This window comes from Schistocerca americana, chromosome 4 (genome assembly GCF_021461395.2).
Source record: "Schistocerca americana isolate TAMUIC-IGC-003095 chromosome 4, iqSchAmer2.1, whole genome shotgun sequence".
In the NCBI taxonomy this organism is placed as follows: Eukaryota; Metazoa; Arthropoda; class Insecta; order Orthoptera; family Acrididae; genus Schistocerca; species Schistocerca americana.
Genome location: NC_060122.1, coordinates 436,991,336 through 437,011,425, shown reverse-complemented (window position 1 = coordinate 437,011,425; position 20,090 = coordinate 436,991,336). Strand labels below are relative to the sequence as shown.

Here is a 20,090-nt window from a genome sequence, read left to right as displayed (position 1 = left end):
CATTTTTATTTTTTCTCTTTTCATCAACTGAATTCAAAATAGAATACATTTCCTTTATTTCTGCCAATGGTCTTAAAACTTTTGGTCCTTAGACTAATGATTTCAGTCAGCAGATCTATTTTATAACATGCCCTAATATAATAAAGTCATATAGCATCACTGTCACAAAATCAGCTTAGTATCTCTGCATATATTTAAAATGTAGTGTAAACTATGACACAGTGCCAGTGAAGTCTGGATGGCCTACAAACAGAGGAAGATGAAAGTGGGGCCATGGCCAGCACACAAGGCAGAGAGTGTGAATGCAGGAATACCTCAGGAGCAGCAGGGGAGGGAGCAAAGGGTATGATGGAGGAGGAATGAAGGTTGGCAGGAATGTCAAGGTGCACAACAGCTGGAGGGTCCAAAGGAGGGGGCAGCAGAGTCCCCTGATGCAGGCACAGCTGATTTTGATATTGTGTCACTGTACAATCCCTCATGTCCAGCATAAATACATCATGGCCCCACTGTTGCTGGATGACCGTGAGAATCCACTTGACCTGGGGTCTGAACCCCCATACCCACAAACGGGTGCACACCCAGAAATTGAGGAGATGGTGCAGTGCATGGGCAATGGAAATGGTAGCACGAGTTGGTAAAGTGTGAGGGGTTGACAGCCTGGGAAGAGTTCTGCTGAGCTCTTCTCCCATATTGGCACTGACATCAACGCAGTGAACTCTAAAAAAAATCAAAGAGCCTCATCTGGAGAAACATCAGTCATATACTCCTGCATCTGTGTCCTGAAAATGCACACAAGCCTTACAGCCTCTCCATTTGACTGGACGTGTAAAGGCAGTGATGGCAGGTGGTGAATGATGTTGTGGTGACAGAACTCGCTGAAAACTTGGGAACAGAAGTGCATGCCATTGTTGGACACCAGCATTACAGAAAGACCTTCAACAGCAAAAATCCTGCCGATTGCAGCAAGTGTAGCTTTCGCAATCATGAACTGACTGTTGACTAGGTACAGAAAGTATGAGTATGTATTGATGACAATCAGCCAAGTCATATCCAAGAAGGCTTCTGCAAAGTCAACATGTACCTGCACCCACAGGCAGGAGGGCATTCATCAGGAAGAGAACGTATGGCGTGGCGCTGCCTGCAGTTGTCCGCACTGAGAACAGTTGTGAACAAGATGCTTGACCTGCCAGTTGTGTTTGCCCAGTACACAAGGCGCCGGGAGAGCAGCTTCATATGAGAGACACCCTAGTGACCTCTGTGCAGGAGCTGTAGTATTGTTGGATGCAAATAATTTCTTTGGGTTTTGTGAAAGATGATTTGACAATATTCTGGTACGGTAGTCAATGAAAGTTCACGTATTATTCTCTTGATTGCCAAATGCATTTGATTCAGCATCTGCCTATCTATAGCCCTACACTTTGTTTTATACCTATGATGAAGTTTCTTTACAGTGACTGTACCACATGGAGGATCCCTTCCATTATAATTTTTCTACTGGGTACACATCTACTCAGTAGATGTCATCTATTCTTTCAAACTTGAGCCACAGTTCCTCTACATGCTCCTGGTTGCTTGTTTTAGTTGCCATTTGTGTTTTGGAATTCATTGTTATTATAACTGCCTCACAGTCACTGATACCAGATCCAGTGAGGACTTCCTCAAAGATTTCAGGTTTCTTTTTTACCATTAAATCCAACATAGTTCCATTATGAGCAGCAGTCTAAACTATCTGTTCTAGATAGTTTTCAGAGAAGGCATTTAGTAATGATTCACAAGATGAGTCTGGTGGATGATTGACGGATTCAATTACCATTTTATATCCACTCCTGATACTGAGACTTGCCCAAATTATCTCACATGCAACTTCAGTTTCTCTCTTGGTGGATTCCATTTTCTTGTCTACTGTGACCAACACACATCCTCCATTTCCCATTAGCCTATTCTTTTGATTTACACTTAAAATTTCCCCAAAAATCTCATTGCTATGGATTTCAGGCTTCAAACGGCTTTCTGTACCTATTACTATGTGACCTTCATTGCTTTTCAGGCGTGCTTCAAATTCTGGCATTTTGTTGTTAATGCTTAAGGAGTTAGCTACTATGATTTTAAAAGTGTTGCCTGTGGGGGGCATTCCTTCGGATCTTACACTTATTCTTCTTGGTCTGCTGCAGCTGTGGTTACATGGACTGGACAAAGATTCAAGTAATCTAAAACAAACCTTGTGTGCACCGCACACACAGTCAATCTACCTGGGTAGCAGCCTTTGATGTGTACTGCACGCCTGACCCATTTAAGGAGGCCCTATAGCTTTCAACCCTATGGCACAAAGTCCAGGAAGTCACAGCCTAGCTTATTATAGAAACGTCAAAGTCTTTGCTTCAGTCCTTTCACTTGATTCAAAACCAGGGTGCCCTGATCAGTTCTGGGGACAATGCAGCAAATTGTGAGCTTTGTTGATTCCATGTGCAATGGTGGTCTTCTAAACATTCTCTGCCAGTCACTGGGATGACCCAAGTATGACACGAAGCCCAGATGACAGGCATCATTTGTTCCAAATGTGTGTAAATTCCTAAGGGACCAAACTATTGAGGTCATTGGTCCCTAGAATTACACACTATTTAAACTAACGTAGCTAAGAACAACACAAACACACATGCCCGAGGGAGAACTCGAACCTCAAGCACAGCACAGTCACAGTACCAGTACCTTCTGATGACAGTTTCATATACAAGCTGTTTGTTCATTTTCAGGGCAATAAATCCAGACATTTAAGATCAGGTAGTCTTAGTGTAGAGGTCATGGCTCCACTAAACGAGGATATTTCAAGCAGTTTTAGGAAGATTTTCTTCAATACAATTACAAATTTTTTCTTCCACAGTGACAGTATTCATGATTTGCTGCTGGTCTGTAAATTGTGTATGTGATGAGGATCACTGTTCCTCATTAAGTACCAAAGTGCATATTTGAATGTTGGTGTGAAACTATCTGGTGCTTGGTGGAAGGTTTCTGTATCTATTGATAGAATTGTTGTTGTTTCTGTCTTGCTTTCAAAGGTTGATTCTGTTCTCCAATCTTGTTTTCTTGCCACAAACCTTTTCATTTCAGCTTAACTGCTGAAACCTATGTCATCACCAATCTTCCTTATGTACTCGCATCTAGGCCTATTTCTGTGATACTTTCATTTCTCCACCTTGGAGCAACAGCTCACTTCATAACAATGCTATGTTGAATCCTGAATCACAGACCAATTGCGAGGGTAAGGTCATCAACAAGAACTAACACTCACAGTGAATGCATGTACACATGGAGTTGAACTACCTGCCTCAGCAAAGAGTGCTCCTATTTATTCACACATTGAATGTTACGCTAGCTATTTACAAAAAATAAAAATAAAATAAATGGTCGTATGGCATTGCTGGGCGGGAGGCCCCTGATTGCGAATCTTATTTCGCCACATTAGGCGACTCGTGTGCCGGTGATGAGGATGAAATGATGATGAGGACAACACAACACCCAGTTCACAAGCGGTGAAAATCTACAACCAAGCTAGGTTTTGAACCCAGGTCCACTGCATGGGAGGCAAGCACGTTACCATTCAGCTAGTCAGGTGGACAGCTATTTACAATATTCCATCAATTAGTAAGTCCTATAAACTTCAGGAGGTCACAAATGTTAAATAATAAATACTTCCAGGAGGCAGGAATTGAGCCAGTCATCCATATGACACCCAATAATGATTATTATTACTACAACTTCTGGCATCAATCTTGGCTGAACATTTTTTCCATTATCAGAGATAATTACATGTGGTGCTTCACACTTCAAAATTATATCTTTAGCAAGAAACCTGGCTATTTCCGGAGCTCCAGCAGTAGGTACAGTGGTAGCAGAATAATGGGTAAGGTTATCTGTGCACACTATTATCCATTTATTTCCATTTTTCTGGTGTGTTTTGAAATAAAGTGTTTATCTAGATTTTTTTATGATTTATTACAATGGCATACCAGCATGTTAGGAAGGTATTGTTTATACAATATGGAATATATCTCAGTAACTATTAAGGCAATCACCTTGAAATTGGAGAGGCGAACTACTATCATTATTTGACAGTGTTGCATACAGTTCTATTACAGTCAATTTACTGAAAGATACAGAGGTTAAACCACAGGCTGACAGGGTGTATATGATGTAGTGACTTGCTATGCATATGCACTGTGACACACCAGCGGACGCATGCATAACGTAACATGGGAATGGAGCTCTTGAGTGCATACAGGCACTCTATATTGCCTCTTAAAGAGTGACTACATACGGCTAGGCCACAATGCCATTCAAGACATGTAGTGTGCCTTTGAATGTAGACAGCAATCAAATATTTTAACTCTGTGTTGCAGGCATTAAAGCGACATGTCATATATTACCAATTCCCTACCTCATGTATTAATGTGAATGAACAATTATTTGACTTACTACAAAATACTCTATTTAAATTTACACTTGTGGCCATTTTTATAACAGCTGTTGCAGAAAGGCAACGATCACTCCAAAAGTAATGGACACTACAATAGATACAGAAATCATAATATTGCATTTGAATAGAGCAAGATTGTAGCTGTTCACTTCATCATTTTTAGGGTTCTGTATCTCGGTGGGTTCTGTACCCCAGTTAGTAAAAATGGAACCATTATAGGACACTTTGTTGTAAGTCCATCCATCAGTCTGTTGAGACCCCTTTTTATCAGGAATGGATAGACATATCATGTTGAAATTTATATCACCTACTAAGGTCTACAGATGGTGTAAAAAATTTAAGCTTCTAAACCATCACAATCAAAAGATATGGCCATTTATGTCATGTAGTTTGATACTCTCAAACTCACACACCAAAACCTATAGGGTACTTCCTGTTGACCTAGAATCATTAAATTTGGCAAGAAGTGAGGTTTCACAATACAAGTAAAGAAGAATACAAAAAAATTGGAATTATATAACAAAAAAATATTTTTTTTGTCATTATGTTGCATATGCAATCTGTCAAAAATCTATCTCTGGAACTATTGTATGGATTTTGATATGCTTTTCAATAATAGGAGAGTGAAGGTTTCTATATATAATTTACAAATATTTTGTGCTTTCTGGCTGAGCTATGTTGAAATGAAGCCCCTGCCACAATGAAAACCATGCCTTTCCTATTTAGCAGTGATACAGTCGTGATCGTGTTTTTAGATTTGTTAATTTGTTTGCAACCAGTTTCGGCCCATTCCTCAAGCCATCGTCAGGCTTTTGACCACCACTGTGGCTCCTAGTGGTGGCAGGTGGAGCGAGACCCTTAGAAGTAAGCAGTGACAACATTACTTTTAAGGATTTCTCTCCAACTGCCGCCACCAGCAGCCACAATGGCAGTCAAAAGCCTGAAGATGGCCTAAGGAAAGGGCCGAAATTGGTTGCAAACAAATTTAAAAATCTGGAAGCGCAGCTGAGACTGTTTTTATCTGATTCTTAGCATTTATACCGATAGCTGTGCTCCAGAATGCTTTCTAAAATTTTAAATTACCACACTGATAATTTAAGTCTACTAGATGTACATCATCTGTAATGTTTCAAAGCAAACTAACACTGGTAAGTGATTCAAGATTGCACTCCCATAAAAATATATAAAAACTGAAATGTTACGCACGTTTGTGTAACAACAATAGCCAGTAGCACTATGACGAGCTGCACCGTTTTTCTTACTTGGAGACTTCCATCAAATCTTACTAGTAATGCCAACAGCAATGAGAGCAGATGAAGTTAACACATCTACAATTGCCATTAGCACAGCGTGTTAATATAACTATGAAATTAATAAAATAAATGTAAAATTGTACCTGCAAATATGAGATCACACAAAAAATTTAAACTTAAAATTAACAATATTATGAAAATGAAAGTTGCTACTCACCGTATAGCGGAGATTCTCAGTTGCAGATAGGCACAACAAAAAGACTATCACGAATAAGCTTTTGGCCAACAAGGCCTTTGCCAAAATAGACAAAACACACACACACACACACACACACACACGTGGCTGATGTTTCTGGCAGCTGAAGCCATACTCACAAACCATCTACAAGATGCTTTGACAAAGGCCTTGTTGTCCAAAAGCTTATTTGTGGCAGTCTTTTTGTTGTGCCTATCTGCGACTCGGCATCTCCACTATATGGTGAGTAGCAACTTTCCTTTTCATAAAATTGTCCCATTCCATCCTGCATTTTCCATATTTTGAAACTTAAAATTAAAACATTGTTGAAAGTTTTGGAATTCCTGGGACTGATACCATGCCAGTATCGACATTGATAACTGTCAAAAATCGTTCAGGTTCTTGATTCCCAGGATGAATGAATAGACATAACCAGTTGTACATGACCACACTTTGCTGTGCCTCAGTCAGCTTAAATAGAAAAGAAAGAAAAAAAGCGAAAGCACACATTTCTAATATATATGGGAATTGCATATACATCATAATCTCCTTATATGGAACCCAGTGGCGTAGTGTGGTTGTAAAGGTTGTGAAGACAGGGAGACATAATAGTACAATAAACAATAATTAAAACAAATGAAACAAAATGCATCAAATAAAACAACAACAACAACTACTACTACTACTACTACCACCACTTCCACCACCAATAACAATAATAATAATAATAATAATAATAACTAACTTGTTCAAGAAATGATGAAAAATTTGTAGAACTCCAGCAGCAAGAGTAGAAGCACTTACATTTTCTTAAACACAAGTGCAATGCACCTGCCGTTTCTCTCCACAAATAAGTCTATAACTCGGTCTACAAAAATCTGATCACTGGATAGCTCTCCAAGTAGTGTCTTTTCTATTGTTAACATGCTCAAACACAACAGCCGGGTGTTGGACATTGAATTCCTTAAATAATTCTTCACTCATTTAAGAGTACTCATGCTTCGTTCACTGTTTGCTGTAGTTGCGGGTAGGGTCAAAACCAAATGCAGGAACTTTGTTGTTTCTTCATAAACAGAATCTGAATCATTGTTGACAACGTACTTTAAGAGGATTCTTGAAGATAAGTGTTTTTTCTCATCAGTGTATATGTTACATTTTGGGGAAAGTCTTGAAATCTTCTTTCCATCTGAACAGTTTGCAAATCCAGTATCTTGTAAGTTAGTGCCCTGAGTGATGTCTTTTGACTGTCACAGAATGATAAGTTACCATTCAAACACAAGCTGCATTTAATGCATTTGTCAATGAATGTTCCCGTTCTTAATTGTCGTAAGTTTCTCAAAACAGTTCTTATTTCGTCATGGCAAGCAGTTATACTGACAGATCTTGACTGAAGAACGTTAAAGAGACGATCAACATAAACAAAGCACCCTCAGTAGAACCAAAGCAAGTAGACAAACGTAGGATCATCCATCTGTCGTTTCACTCCCACAGCTCAGCTCAAAGATTCTGGATCCCACTGAGAGTCTGTATCATCAATTATATAACTAAAAACACTGCATAGCTCTGAGAAATGACTAGATATTGTTGAAACTGCCCTGAAACGAAAGTTCCAGCAAGTGTTGCTTAAATGTGGCAGTTTAAATCCTTTCTCAGCTAGCAGTACAGTTTGTTTTGATGATTTGCTGAAAAACGAATGGAATGCAGTAAGATCACTTCAAACATGTGTACTTGTCGTATGATTTTAGAGGCATGTAACAGCACTAAATTCAGTTGGTGTACGTAACAATGAATAAACAGCACTTAGGGACAGAACTGCTTCACCATTGTTGTAGTCCTATTTCTCTGTCCGCCATTACTGAAGCGCTATCATATGTTTGACTAACCACTTTTCCTTCCACATTCCATTCTTTCAATACTGCATGAATAGTGTTTGACAAACCTTCAGCAGTTTTATCTCCAGAAACATCATAAAATCCAACGAATCTTTCCTCAATTTTGTCTACAATACAGTACCTGAATATTATACTCATTTGACTCTTGCATGACACATCTGTTTCATCAGCCTGAATCGAAATGAAATTGCAGTTCTGAATTTCAGATTTTATTTTCTCATTTCTGTCAGAGTTATTATTTCTATCACATCATTCTGTATATCTGGAGAAGTTCCTTTAAAGGTTGAATATGATGACAGATGCTCTTGGATTAACTGCTCTCCTTGAGCTAGTAAATCCAACAATTCCATATAGTTACCTTTGTTGCTGGAGGATTCGTCTTCTCGATGGCCACGAAAAGCTAGTTCTTGTTTACAAAGAAATATAATTGCCTGAATAAGACGAGCGAATACTCTCCTGTTGGATGCAACTTGTTCATTGTATTTTATTGGTTTCAGACGAGTGCCTTCAGAAAGGGTGTGCTCAAATCTACTTTTGCCCAATAACTGAAATGATTCTTTGTTCTGGAGGTGACATTTTGATATCTGATGCTTTTGTGCTTTCCTGTCAAAGTTCTTTGTTGTACAAATGCCCTCATTGCACCATTCCTTTTCACCACCAAACAGAAGACATGTATAACAATATAATCTGTTATTAACTGCACCAGGTGGTCTGAAAAGTACGTTTTTGTTTGGCTTCACTTTAAACTACACTGAGTATAGGACTAGGTCGTTTGTCCTTCAGTTCACACTCTTTTTTTCGTAAGTTAATGTAGAAAAAGGTGTTTTAAATAAAAATTCTATAAGGTGTTCAGTTGCTGGCTCACTCATGTTGACGACACAATGAAAATATGCACTAAAATCACACAAGAATGACTATGAAAACAAACCGTGCGACTGTTCACTTCTGTGTTAAAAGCCAGCATAGAAACGGCAGAGACTAGTCTCGATACCTGCTAGCTAGTGCAGCGCACCAGCCTTCGTGGAAGAGGGGAAGTGGAGGGGAGCCGAGAATGCCACTAAAACACAGGCGCACACAGCCAGCTAAGGGAAGGGAGACAGAGACTGAGAGCAGTCGAGTCTCAAGCAGGCAAATACACCAATACTCAGGGTGCGGCGCAGGCTACAAAACTGATGTCTTCGCACATTTATAACTCTTAGTAGAAAGTTGTTTATATTTTTGTTATGAATTACTATTGCATTTTTTTTAAGCACGAATACAGGGGAGACTAAGTCTCAAAGTCTCCCCTCACGCTACGCCAATGATGGAACCTATGTTGTATGAGTCCTATTCACAGCTACCTGGATTTTCCTTACAGTCACCCTCATTCATTATGCACTTTAGCCAATGATGAACAAGACCCTGCATGTGGGGATTATGAAAACCTGATCCAGATGTGGCTTATAGCTTTGAAGACAGGATCTGTATCTAGAAAATGTTACCCATCTAGTAACTCTTTTATTCACCCAAAGAGATTGAAGTCTGAAGGTGCTAAATCAAGATTGTACAGTGGATGTGGCAACGCTGTCCACACAAATTTGCAGTGAATTCTGTGGTCATAAGACTGTGGTAGGGCATTTTGTTATTGTGATGCAAGTGAAAGTCTAGCCTGACTGGAAAATTTGGGCTTTCAGCCTAGTCATTGCAATCTTGTAGCGTTCTAAATTGACAGTTGCTTTAGGCTCCAAGACAACTCAAATTACACATTCTGCCTATCCCAGAAGACTGTCCACATCACTTTGTCTGTAGATGTCTGTATTTTGAACAGGAATATTAACAGCAGAAAGTTTACTTGTGCTGTAACATCGACATTTTCTTCAGATAAAAGGGGTGCAGGTAGCAGGAGAAAAAAATGTATTGATACACAATTTGTGTATGAAACAGTGTTCCAAAATTTATTTGTATGGTTCACTGCAATGAGATTCACATATAATCAGTTCATAGTCAAATATAAATTCACATAATTTCCTATACTTTATCTGAATCACCATTAGCCATCAGAAACCTTCACTCTGATGATGTAGCATCCCATGAACTCACTGAGTCTGCAAGATCTGAAAACTTCAGTACCCACGCCCAGTTCGTTGGAACTTGTGATTTATTTGGTAAAGTAATAACCACCTTCTTTCCTGAGGCATTCCACTAAAAATGAAAAAAATATGTAAGTAAAAAAAAAGGTTATAATAATACTTACAGAAATAGTGATATTGACATTACACAGAATATGAAACCTGGAAAGTAAGTTAACATAAAAATGTAAAAATCAGAGCTTTGAAAATGTACATGGACTCCTAGTTTTATGACTTTTTATGATCAGTAAACACTGCAAATATTATGTGCAGTTGGTGTAATGAGATTGCAAAAAGGTGACAGTACTAAGAACCGAGGGACAAGGATTAAGGGACTCAACTGGGGTAGATCGCAAATCCATTTCCAGTGTTTACACCATCCAAGCAGTTGCTAGTACTCATAAAGTGACCATCTTATAGGGAACAAATATCAATGGGCTGCTCTAGCCTGCATTGCAGACAGCTTGGTGAGTCAATGTCTGCAACCCTCCAGACTATATCTTAACACCAATGGACTTCTCTTCAACAACATTAACTGGAGACTTTATGGCACTTATGGTACAAACCACCATCCAAACTGGTTGTGTTCATATTCGACTCTGAGATTCAGATCTGAAAATACTGTTAGTTCTGCTGAGATTTATCAATTCCACATGCCGTACTAAACCCTTCATATCCTTGTAGGCTGGTACACTATGGGTAGGACTTGTGGAGGCCCTACTGCTGTGTACAAATTCCTGGGGTACCTTTTTTTTACGTAACAAGTTATCATTTACCCAAAGGTTTGTTTGAGCCATATAGGACATTAGTAGGGATGGTCATATCGGAAGTGGTATGTCCTTGCCTTCTTGCTACCTTTGGGCTGACATCCAGTCAATTATATGGGGATCTATAGGTTAACATTGACTCTGAACTATGTCACAATTTAACACTTCACTCTTATAATAATCACCTCAAGCGGTGCAATAAGCAACAAGTGATGATTCAACCCTGGACTCCAGATTTGTTGTTTGACATTTACACACCAAGCCACACACCATTATTTAAGAAAAATAATGTACATAACTCTAGGATCTTATGATAGGTTATGGGAATAGGAGGAGAAATAACATCAAATGGTAAATGGCAGGGTTATCAGAAGTGTGGCAAAAAATAAGATCACATAGAATTAAAATTAGGACATGTATTTTATTATGGAGGAACTGAAGAGGGAGGAAACTGAGAAGTAGGCAATATTATATAACATTTAAGGCCAACATCCAAGGTATCTCGAACGCAACAGCAAGATCAGTTTTAAAAATAAACAAAAACTATTCCATCATAATGTCCCAAATCTACATGCCAAAGAGCTCACATTCTGATGAGTGGATACCTCCAAAAATAGTTACAGAAATTTATAAATGACATCAAATTCAACTACAAGATAGTAGTCGATACAGAAACTAAAGAATGTTTCTTCAGTAGAAAACTGTGTGTGTGATACTAGAAATGATAAAGGTCTTACATTAGGCATTACTAGCATTTGCCAAGAAATAAGGAAGGGATATTCATCCTTTACATGACCATTACATATCCGGAATGAAAATAGGAATATAGGCAGGGCTGTAGCAAGGCCATGGTGAGCTAAGCCACCAGTCAAGGTTGCAGGCACATAGGGGGTGTGAAAACTGATCACTTAAAACAGTGAGCCCACACAGAATGATATGGTGCAGTTGGCTGGCAGCTGACCACTCTGACTTGACTCATTGAAATGCCAATAACAGAGTTATTTTTAATAAAGTGTAAATTCATGTGTAACATTATACAGGAAGGAAAACAATACTTTTTTTTAGCATCGAAGTCACAGAATAAATTTTTTAAAGGCAACTGAAGATGAATACTGGAGGGATACCAAAGCAAATAAACAGAGTAAAAATGGCTGCAAGTGCTACTGTTTAATTAAATGGAATTCCCATCACAAACCTTCTCATGTGCTTCAAAAGGGAGATTTACAATCGGTGTATGGTACTAGTTTTGACTTACTGCAATGAGACAAGAACTTTAAATGCTAAACCATTCAGGAATTTATGATTACTCAGTGAGCATTGGGGAGATGCACAAAGTGAATTTAAACAAACAAAAAAAATCATGGAACAAACTGATGTGTAAGATGTAACTATGACCATAATAAAAATAACGTGGAGATGAACATTGTATGTAACAAGGCAAATAGACAATCCACTGAACATAGAAGCACACTTCAGGATTCTAAGATATAAAAAGAGCAAACAGACAACCTAAAGGAAGCTGGGTAAATAACATCCAAAAACATACAAGAGCAACATGGATTCGTATAGCTAAAAACCATAAAGTATAGAGAAGTCTACAGGAGTCCTTCTGGCAGCAGTGAATGACAAATGGATGGTGGTGGTGATGAAGATGATGAATGAATAGTATACATTTGTCATCCTATCATGTCACAGACATGTATTTTAAGTATCAACAAATTCTGAATTACTTTATAAAGTGATAGAATTTAGTAACTGTCATGGAACTTCACACTGAAGTGTGATGTGTTTAGTTCTATTCAATGAGGCAGTTAAGAAACACACTCAAGTGTGCAAATAAATTAATTTTCAATATTTATTTATTCTTTTAACATAAACTACTTGGCTTTAAATCATTATTTTATTCTTAAAGTAAGTAAATCTCTCACTATCAATGGTTTGGTTTGAACACCACAGTTCCTTACAATGCTTGGCCTATTGGAGGTAGTATGAAAAGCCTTTCTCTAGCCAGTTACACAAAAACAAACAATATTCATATTAATTTTGGTGCAGGACAGGTTTTGGTGCTTTTTAAATTTTTTCATATTTTGTTATTTATCTTATATATTTGTACAACTTTTATTTAAATGGAAATCAACTGTAGTATGTGTCACCTATATAATCCATATGTACAGATAGCGAGAGTGTTTTTGTAGCATGGAGGAGAGGGGGTGCTGCTTATGTGCATAAACAGAAAAAGGTGACACCAGTTCCGTATTGCCAACTGAGTGAATGAAACTGTATCACCACTGAAAAGCCTTCATTGGTTGGTGGAAGCTGATGGAACATTTCAAGACTGACTAGGTGACTGCGCTTACCTGTCAACACCAATTTCGTCCATATTTATAGCGTATGCATGGTGTATGAAAGTGGCAGAAGTGGGAGGTCCAGATCACCAAGCATTTAGAAAAAATATCATTTTTGGAGCAGGTTGGGCAAGGCATGAGCCTTTTATGTTAACGTGGCTTTCAGGCAGTGCTTGGCGCAGCAGAAAGAGTACGGAACGGTCGTCTGAGGGTCATGGGGTTGAGTCCCTCTGCAGAAAGCACTTCTATTTTCAGTTTTTATGTTACTTACAATGCAAATGAACCAAAATAATTCTCAGTATAATGCATTTATTAATATTTTCATAAAATGCATGAAAAGGAAAGGTAAAAGAAAATATGATGGATGAGTACATGGCAAAACATAAGAATAATGTCAGTACTTCATCAAAATCTAGCTAACTCACAACCTTATACAAAACATTTTTGACTTATGTAATGGAGCCTTCCTTACATGCAGGACAACAAATTTCTTTTGTTAACTGATTCATGGGGCAGACTAACAAATCCACAATTGTATGATGTGATTTTTCAAGAAGGAAAAAGGACTGCAATCATGCAGTATTAAATTGATTCTCTCACAAATTGATTCATTAGTGCAACCCTGCAAATATATATTTTAATCATGAGGTGACAATCTTGATGAAAATCTCCAAAACTGCTTTTATTGCACCGAGAGAGAAAAAGAAGTCATATCTTAAGAAGACTGCATCAAAATACATCCCACTGCCAATATTTTGTGAAATGTCGCATCACGTATGATTTTCTGGCACAGTGTGCAATGAGAGAGGACCTTTTATGAATGTAAACAAAGTTTGTTTTACAACAAAAACTTTTAAACCATCTTATAATTATAAAAATGTGACATTTATGGCATGTGCAAGAAGCCAAGACAATTAACTATGAATATCACCCCAGCTTGCTGGAATCATCAGCTGTAAAATAATAAAAGTACCTAATTTTGTATATGAAGTTCTCATATGTGGCTGACTTCCTGGAAATTTATTTACAATACCAAATTTTTGTTGACCTTTCCTGTTCATGCCTCTCATGAAAATATTAATCAGTACAATATATTGTGTAGTCGAATTCAGTCGGGTGATGCTGAGGGAATTAAATTAGGAAATGAGACACTTAAAGTAGTAAAGGAGTTTTGCTATTTGGGGAGTAAAATAACTGACGATGGTCGAAGTAGAGAGGATGTAAAATGTAGACTGGCAATGGCAAGGAAAGCGTTTCTGAAGAAGAGAAATTTTTTAACATCGAGTATGGATGTAAGTGTCAGGAAGTCGTTTCTGAAAGTATTTGTATGGCGTGTAGCCATGTATGGAAGTGAAACATGGACGATAAATAGTTTGGACAAGAAGAGAATAGAAGCTTTTGAAATGTAGTGCTACAGAAGAATGCTGAAGATTAGATGGGTAGATCACATAACTAATGAGGACGTATTAAATAGAATTGGGGAGAAGAGGAGTTTGTGGCACAACTTGACTAGAAGAAGGGACTGATTGGTAGGACATGTTCTGAGGCATCAAAGGATCACAAATTTAGCATTGGAGGGCAGCGTGGAGGGTAAAAATCGTAGAGGGAGGCCAATAGATGAATACAATAAGCAGATTTAGAAGGATGTAGGTTGCAGTAAGTACTGGGAGATGAAGCAGCTTTCACAGGATAGAGTATCAAGGAAAGCTGCATCAAACCAGCCTCAGGACTGAAGACCACAACAACAACAACAATATATTGAGCATTATTCTGGTTAATTTGCAGTGTAAGTAATGTAAAAAATTGAAGATAAAAGAAATGTTTTCTCAGAGGGACCTGATCCCATAACCTTTGGATTATCATTCTACACTCCTTCCACTGCAACAATCACTGCCTGAAATGTAAGTTAACATACATGGCTCATGCCTCACCTGACCACACCAAAGACGCTAGTTTTTCTGACTTCTTGGTTATCTGGAACTCTCACTTCTGTCACTTTCATTTGTGGCGTTGCCCTACATATACCATGAATATGAACTGAGTGTGGCTCCAGTTGCCAGAGACTGCAGTCATGTGTGTGTGAGTCGCATTTGTGTGTGTGTGTGTGTGTGTGTGTGTGTGTGTCGTCTATTTTTGATGAAGGCCTTGCTGGTCGTAAGCTTATTTGTGACAGGCTTTTTGTTGTGCCAGTCTGCGACTCAGCATCTCTGCAATATGGTCTGTAGCAGCTTTCCTTTCCCTAATATTGTTACATTCCATTATGAATTTTCCATTGTCTGCTGAAACAATTAACACATCCTGAGCTGTTGCAAAAATATTGCTTAGAATGATTACAGGCTGAGACACAATAATGTGCCATGAATGATCCAGTGGAACTTATGCCAAAAATTACCATCTACCACTTGAATGAAATGGTGGGACCACACACCAGAAAAAGTTGATGAAAATTAACACACTAACTTCTGACTTCAGGCAAGTTGAATGCTGAAATGCAATACAGCAAACATCACAAAGAAGAAAAAGAACATGTTGATCATCAACATTGCCATTCCAGGTGATAGCAAAATCAGTGACAAACATATTGAAAAACTTTTCAGATATGAATGCTTGACTACAGCAACTCAGCATAAACCAGCAAAAGTGGTCCCAGTGAGTCTCAGAACATTAGGAACAGTGCAAAAGATCTTATTGGGCACCTGAAAATCATTTGCATTGATAAATAAATATCCATTTGCCAACTACAAAGGGCCACTTTACTGCAATCTGCACTAATACATCATCCAGTCCTAGACACTTGAGAAGTGATAACATACAAGACGCAGCACAGTGAAAGCATTTGCTGTATTTACTGCTCTAATACTGTAATAATAATAACAGTAATTTAATAACACACACACACACACACACACACACACACACACACACACACACACACAGAGAGAGAGAGAGAGAGAGAGAGAGAGAGGGGGGGGGGGAGAGAGAGAGAAAACTGTGATATGGCAAGACAGGTTTACAAGTAATTTGCTTATTTGCTTAAGAGGCTTGATATTGGGCAGCAAACACTTTACATCAACAACTAAGACTTATTTTACATTATATATTTAAGAATAAAACAAAAACTGAATGTTAACTAATATACATGCTTGAAGCCTATATACAATTTTCATTATTCTGTGCAAAGCATAGATAACCATCTACTAAACAGTGTGTGTTGGCAGTCAATGTTCTTTTTAGGCTGGTTTTAAACTTTCCAATGGTGAGAGATGTGACTGAATTCAGCATGCACTGGAAAGCCTAGTCCTGCATAAGGTGTTGCCTTCATATAGTGCAGTTATCTGGCTTATAAGATGAAACAGATCCTTGTGTCTAGTGTCATTTTTGTGTAGGTCAGAGTTTCCATTTTGTTTACATATTTGGTCCAGTACGACTGATTTAAAAATATACATATTTATAATGCTTAATATCCCAGCTTTCAGGAACAGAGCACTGCACAAGTCTCTTGATTTTGCACCACAAATTAGTCTTACAGCCATTTTTTCTTTAACTTTAAAAGCTTGTGAAAGTTTGCTTGTGTGTGGCACCCTATATTTTTATTCGACGGCTTATGCTGGCACCAATGCATGAGAAGCAGTCCATAGTATGTGGGTATCAGTGCAGTGTTTCTAAGCATATTTATTACAAATATACACTGCCTGAAAAACAGTGAAACACTCTAGATGGGGAGGTTAGATGAAATGTAACGTTGTGGGTTGATAGGGTGAGAGATACTGTTTCAGTGAGTACAAAATTGAGTCAAATTTACAACAAACTTGACAGTATGAGCAACTTATCAGTATGATGTTGCACCACCTCTGGCCTGGATGCATGCACTGATTTGGTTGGGAAGACTGTCATAAAACCATTGTATCCCGTCCTGTGGCAACTGTTGTAACTGATTGTTGATAACCTGGATACTGGCACTGGAACCCATCCCAAACATGTACCGTACTATCAGGGACAGATCTGGCAGTTATTTTGCCCATGGGACTCCCTCAACAATATGCAAACAGTTCATAGAGATATATGCCATGTGTGGATTTACATTGCCCTGTTGAAAAATGGTACCACGACACTGTCGCATGAGAGGTGACACGTAAGGATGTAGGATGCCCGTGACATACCATTATACCATCAGAGTTCCCTCAATCAATACTAGATTTGACCTAAAGTCATACCCAGTGGCTCCCCACTCCACGACACCACAAGTTACAGCATTTTGCCTCTCCGCAACGTTAGAAGAATGAGACACGTCTCCAGGTTGACACCATATTTGATGACGTTGGTCATCTAGGATAGTGCAGAACCAGGATTCTTCACTGAACACACCACCACTGCATTCTTCCCTGCGTGGCACCACTCCAAACACAGCCATTTGTGTTACGGTGTGAACAGCAGCCTACGCATGGAATTGTAATTCCTTAGTCTGACTGCTGCTAGTCTCTGACCAATGGTGCGGGATGACACACAATGTTCCATGAAGTCCATTACTTGTATTTGGATGGCAGGTCACATGTAAAGTGGTTATGACACGCTTGGTGCATAATACTAGTCAACTGGAACCTTGACAATGGGTATACATGCCCTCACATTCTCATGCAATTCAACATTGGGTGTCTGTCACATCCAAATGCCTCATAACTCTTAGTATTGCACATTACAATCAGCTGGCCAAATGGAGACTCGAAATGGAGCCCCTTCCAGACTGTTCCAGATGCTGATAAATCTGTCTCACATGAGTATGCGGTTTCTCAGCATTCTCCACAGTCATCACCCATCATATGCCACTTTTCATGCCCTACCAGGCCTGATAACAATACTATACATGAACACACTAATGCACTCTGTTGGCCATTCAACCTGTCACAGGGAATTGCAACACTAATAACCGCTGGTACTGCATACCTGTACAAAGTTACATTGACATACAATCATGTTATCTCTAAGTGCTGTTTTTTTTTCTTGACAGAGGGTGAACACACACATCCCATGGAGGATTATCTTGTACTGTTATTCCCAGAAATTTTACAGTTTCCATTAATGTCAAGAACAGTTCTATTGTACAACTTTATTTCAAAATCTGTCTGCCCTGTGGAGTTAAAATCCATTACTGCTGTTTCCTTGCTGGTGACACTGAGGTGACTTTCACTGAAGTACTGAACTAATTCATTTGTAGCAAAACAATGGAAATTCCATATATAATTATCTTTGCATTTGGAAAGCAGTATTTTATGTCACTTACATGCATCAAGAAAAGAAGGGATCCCTGTACCAAGCTCTTGGGTACCCCATAAGAGATCTGTTTGAAAAATTCCAGAACATTCCTAATTTTGCGTCAATGGTGTGTTGCAGCAAAATACGGTTGGCATCCCTGCACAGTGCTGTGCTTAATGTGTAACTGCCGTAAGTTTCACTGTTGTATGTCCATTAGTTATTGTTCAGTGCTGTACTGAGTAGAGCGTCGTGTTGTGTAGTTTGCGGATTTCGAGATGGTAGAGTTAGAGGAGCAGCGCATCTGCATTAAGTTTTATGTGAAACTCAAGAACACTTTTACAGAGACACACCAAATGATGCAAGAAACCACAATGATGAGTACTTACACTGTACTTGGTGTTACGAATGGTTCACATGGTTTAAAAATGGCCAGACAGAAGTTAAGGATGATGCTCATTTAGGATGCCCTTCAATGTCTACCAATGATGTTCATGCCAGGAATGTCAATTAAATTGTGCTTGCCAATTGAAGATTGCAGAAGAATGTAACATTTCAGTTATGTCATGTCATAAAATTCTGAGACAGCAACTTGGAATGCATCGTGTTACCACTAAGTTCGTCCCACAGCTCATGAGTAAAGACCAGAAACACCTTTATCTTGTAATCTGTGAGGAGCATTTGCCTCACGCAAATGAGAATAAGATGTTTCTTAAGAGAATCGTAACCAGTGTTGAGACGTGAGCCTACTATTATGATGCTGAGACCAAGATTCAATCTTCACAATGGATTGCGAAAAGTTCTCCAAGACGAAGAACAGTTCATCAGGTCAGGTCAAATGTCAAAGCCATGCTGATAGTTTTCTTTGACTCTGAAGGGTTAGTTCATCATGAATTTGTGCTATGGGGACAAACTGTTAATCGATGGTACTATCAAGATGTATTTTGACACCTGCAAGGAAATGGGCTGACATGTGGTGAGACAATTCATGGCTCTTGCATCGCGATAATGGACCCGCACATTTATCCCTGTTGGTGTGTGACTTGCACAAAAAAACAAAATTACTGTTCTGCCTTATCCTCTGTACTCTCCAGTTTTGGCCCCTGTGGACTTTTATTTTAGTTCCGAAGTTGAGAACCCTGTTGAAAGGATGAAGATTTGCAATGACAGAAAAATTTGCAGATGGCACTTCACGCAATCCAGCAAGAGGCTCACCAAAACTGCTTCTGGAATTGCAAACAGCATTGGGAGTGGTGTATCAATTGTGGAGGAGAATATTTCGAAGGAGACCATGCACAGTAAGTAAAGGTAAGTGTAGAAAAATTCTGTGGACACAGTTCCGGAATTTATTGAACAGACCTAGTATTTCATATCTGTGTTGCTAGATCTGTGAAAACCACTTGTTGTTTCAATATATAACTGGCTTTCTCTTAGATAAAATTTTATTAGATGATGAACAATGCCTACATTCCAAAATTTCTAAGAGAGTTATGAGATACTGACAAAGTCAAATATCTTTTCAAGATAAAGGAATATGCCTGTAAGATATTCCTTTTTCTTGATAGGCATAATTATCTCATCGATAAACTGTGCAGCAACTACCACAGTTGATTTTTTTTTTTATTAAAACCATTCTGATTCTCAAAGACTACATTCAGTTTACTGAAAAACATGATAATTCAAGTGCATATAACCTTTCTATGATCTCTGAGAAGACAATAAAGTCATTGACATTCTGTTATATTACCATTATAATTCATTAGAGGTCATTA

The 20,090-nt window shown here is 38.5% G+C and overlaps 1 protein-coding gene across 1 annotated transcript in view; it reads right to left on the bottom strand.

The window, feature by feature from the left end:
* Nucleotides 1-9,886: 9,886 nt before the first annotated feature.
* Nucleotides 9,887-20,090, bottom strand: part of LOC124612767 (alpha-L-fucosidase-like) — a 118,707-nt gene continuing 108,503 nt past the window's right edge. The window contains exon 9 of the mRNA XM_047141162.1: nucleotides 9,887-10,032. Coding sequence (XP_046997118.1) covers nucleotides 9,898-10,032 — 135 coding nt within the window. The 3' untranslated portion in view covers nucleotides 9,887-9,897. The remainder of the gene's footprint in view (nucleotides 10,033-20,090) is intronic.